The sequence below is a fragment of the Bison bison genome, unplaced genomic scaffold (genome assembly GCF_000754665.1).
Source record: "Bison bison bison isolate TAMUID 2011002044 unplaced genomic scaffold, Bison_UMD1.0 scf7180017862188, whole genome shotgun sequence".
NCBI lineage: Eukaryota > Metazoa > Chordata > Mammalia > Artiodactyla > Bovidae > Bison > Bison bison.
The window spans coordinates 86,177-88,545 of NW_011492760.1; the positions used below are offsets into that span (position 1 = coordinate 86,177).

Genomic DNA, 2,369 nt, shown 5'->3' on the forward strand with positions numbered 1-2,369 from the left:
GCATCGGGAGCAGAGTGGTTTCCGCGAAGGCGTGGAGGGCCTGGCTCTCGGGGAAGAACACTGACTCTGCAGGTGCAGCTGCACGGGGCTGCAGGGGAGCAGGCCTCTTCCAGAGCTGGCGGGATGCATGAAGCAGCCACCCAAGTGGGCTCTGTCTGCAGGGGCTGCTGGGGTGCTGAGGCTGTGCTTAGGCTCGGCAGGGGTTCTCCTCCTTGCGGAGTCGATTGGTCTGCATCTCCCTCTGCTCAGGGACTGGGAGACGCGCGCACTGCCCTGGTCCCCAGACCACCCCTGTGGGCACAACAAGCTGGGCAGGTACGGTGCCCGCATCTTAGAAAGAAAGTGACCAAATGGACAAGGAGATCCAACCAGTCCATCCTAAAGGAGATCAGTCCTGACTTCATTGGAAGAACTGATGCTGAAGCTGAAGCTCCAATACTTTGGCCACCTGACATGAAGAGCTGACTCACTGGAAAAGACCCTGATGCTGGGAAAGATGGAAGGCGGGAGGAGAAGGGGGATAGAGGACGAGGTGATTGGATGGCATCACTGACTCGATGGACATGAGTTTGAGCAGGCTCCGGGAGAGAGCGATGGACAGGGAGGCCTGGCGTGCTGTAGTCCATGGGGTCGCAAAGAGTCCGACACGACTGAGTGACTGAACAACCACAATGACGCCCTTTTCAGGGGCCAGAAAAGGAAAAGGAGACTTAAGCAAGCAAGACTGTGGAAGCTGGGGAAGTGAGTAAAGACTGAAAGTGCACCGACCGGAGGTGGCTGGGGGCCTGAGGAGTGGGCAGCCCTGGTGGGGTCCTGTGCAGCCCTGGTGGGGATGTCGGATCCAGGCTGTAGCTGGGCTGCCCGCAGCACAGCCGTGCGGTTTCCCAGCCGTGACGCGGTCAGAGGACGTAGGACATTACAACGGGGAGACTGATGGGGAGGTTTCAGAGTTCTGTCTCTGCAACTTTACCATAAACCTGGGGTGAATCCTAAACAACTGTACTAAAAATAAAGCCCGCCGTGGGGTGTGAAGGCCTGGGGGAAGTGGGGTCGCCTCCAGAGGGGCCTGGAACTGGCAGCCCTCACAAGACGGGGTCTTGGGAGTGTGTTCCCCTCCCGTACGACCCCGGGATGCCCTGCCTCCTCCCTGCCATCCCATGGGAGAGGGTCACCAATTCACTGGTGACAGCTGGGGGGACAAACAGGTTGCTTAACCACAAGGGCTTACGAGGTTTTCTCTTTTAAAAATGTTCCCTGGTGGCCCAGTGGTTAGGAATCTGCCTTCCAATGCAGGGGACGTGGGTTCGATCCCTGGTTGGGGAACCAAGAGCCCACAGGCTACAGGGCAATGAAGCCAGCATCCCCACAGCTGCTGAAACCCCCGCACTGCACGGGAGACCCAGAGCAGACAAAAAAGACAAAAGTCCAGATCAGCCTCACCAACTGGGGCCCGGAAGGGAGAAGGGAGACCTCTCCTACATCTGAGGGATACCAGCCCCCCTGTCTCCAGAACCTTCTTCCTTCTCACTGTTCAGGCCCAGACTGGAGGCCTGTACCCCAGCCAGAACAGTGGGCCATCCAGCCGTCCGGCCATAGACGCTCCTGAGGTCCTTCTGACCTTTATCGTCCCCTCTGCAGAAACAGGCTCATTAGGGTTACAGACACACTTTCCCCATGGTCAAAACACTAGAAGACTTTTAAAGAGCATGGAAATGTGCTCCTAACACCTAACACTGATCCAACGATACGAGCATCCTCACTGTTGTAAAACTGCTCGTGAACCTGCCGTCATGGCCGCATTTGCTCACCGTGGAAATCTTCCAGGAAGAAAAACTAAACGTCCATTAGTGCAGCAGCACAGATTTAAATTGTTTTGTACTGTGGCCCAAACTGAATTCCTGATTCTTTCTAGTATATGAAATAGAGGTTGTTAAGAAGCTGTAGCAATTGTAATTACGACCCGAGTTTTTTTTTTCCCTAAGCATTAAGCCCTGGAGCCCAAGTTGGCTGTGGTCTGCAGAGGTAGCTGCGTTATTCTGGGTGGAAACACATCGACCCGTTGGGGCTGCTGGTATCTTGCGCGTCCCCGGCCACTCACAGCAACGCAGAACTTCCCAGGTCTCCTCTGGTGAGGCCCTTGGGATGGACAGGGAGGCCATTCGGTCTCTCCAGAACTCTTGGGACTCCCTGAGGTGCTCACGTGGGGACAGGAGGAGTGACAAGGGGCACCGAGAGCAGACTCTGAGCGCCCACGAGTCAGTGGGGAGACGCCTCCCCTCCCCCTGCGCCTCTTCCAACCTCTTGGAGCCAGAATCAAGGTTCCAAGAAGAAAGCTAAGTCGAGCCTCTGGGGCTCCAGGCCTCCCCTGG

General features: G+C 56.6%; 1 protein-coding gene across 1 annotated transcript in view; it reads right to left on the bottom strand.

Annotated features, from left to right (window-relative positions):
- Nucleotides 1–2,369, bottom strand: part of LOC104983321 — a 16,528-nt gene that overhangs the window by 13,482 nt on the left and 677 nt on the right. The window contains exon 3 of the mRNA XM_010832759.1: nucleotides 1,480–1,632. Coding sequence (XP_010831061.1) covers nucleotides 1,480–1,632 — 153 coding nt within the window. The remainder of the gene's footprint in view (nucleotides 1–1,479; nucleotides 1,633–2,369) is intronic.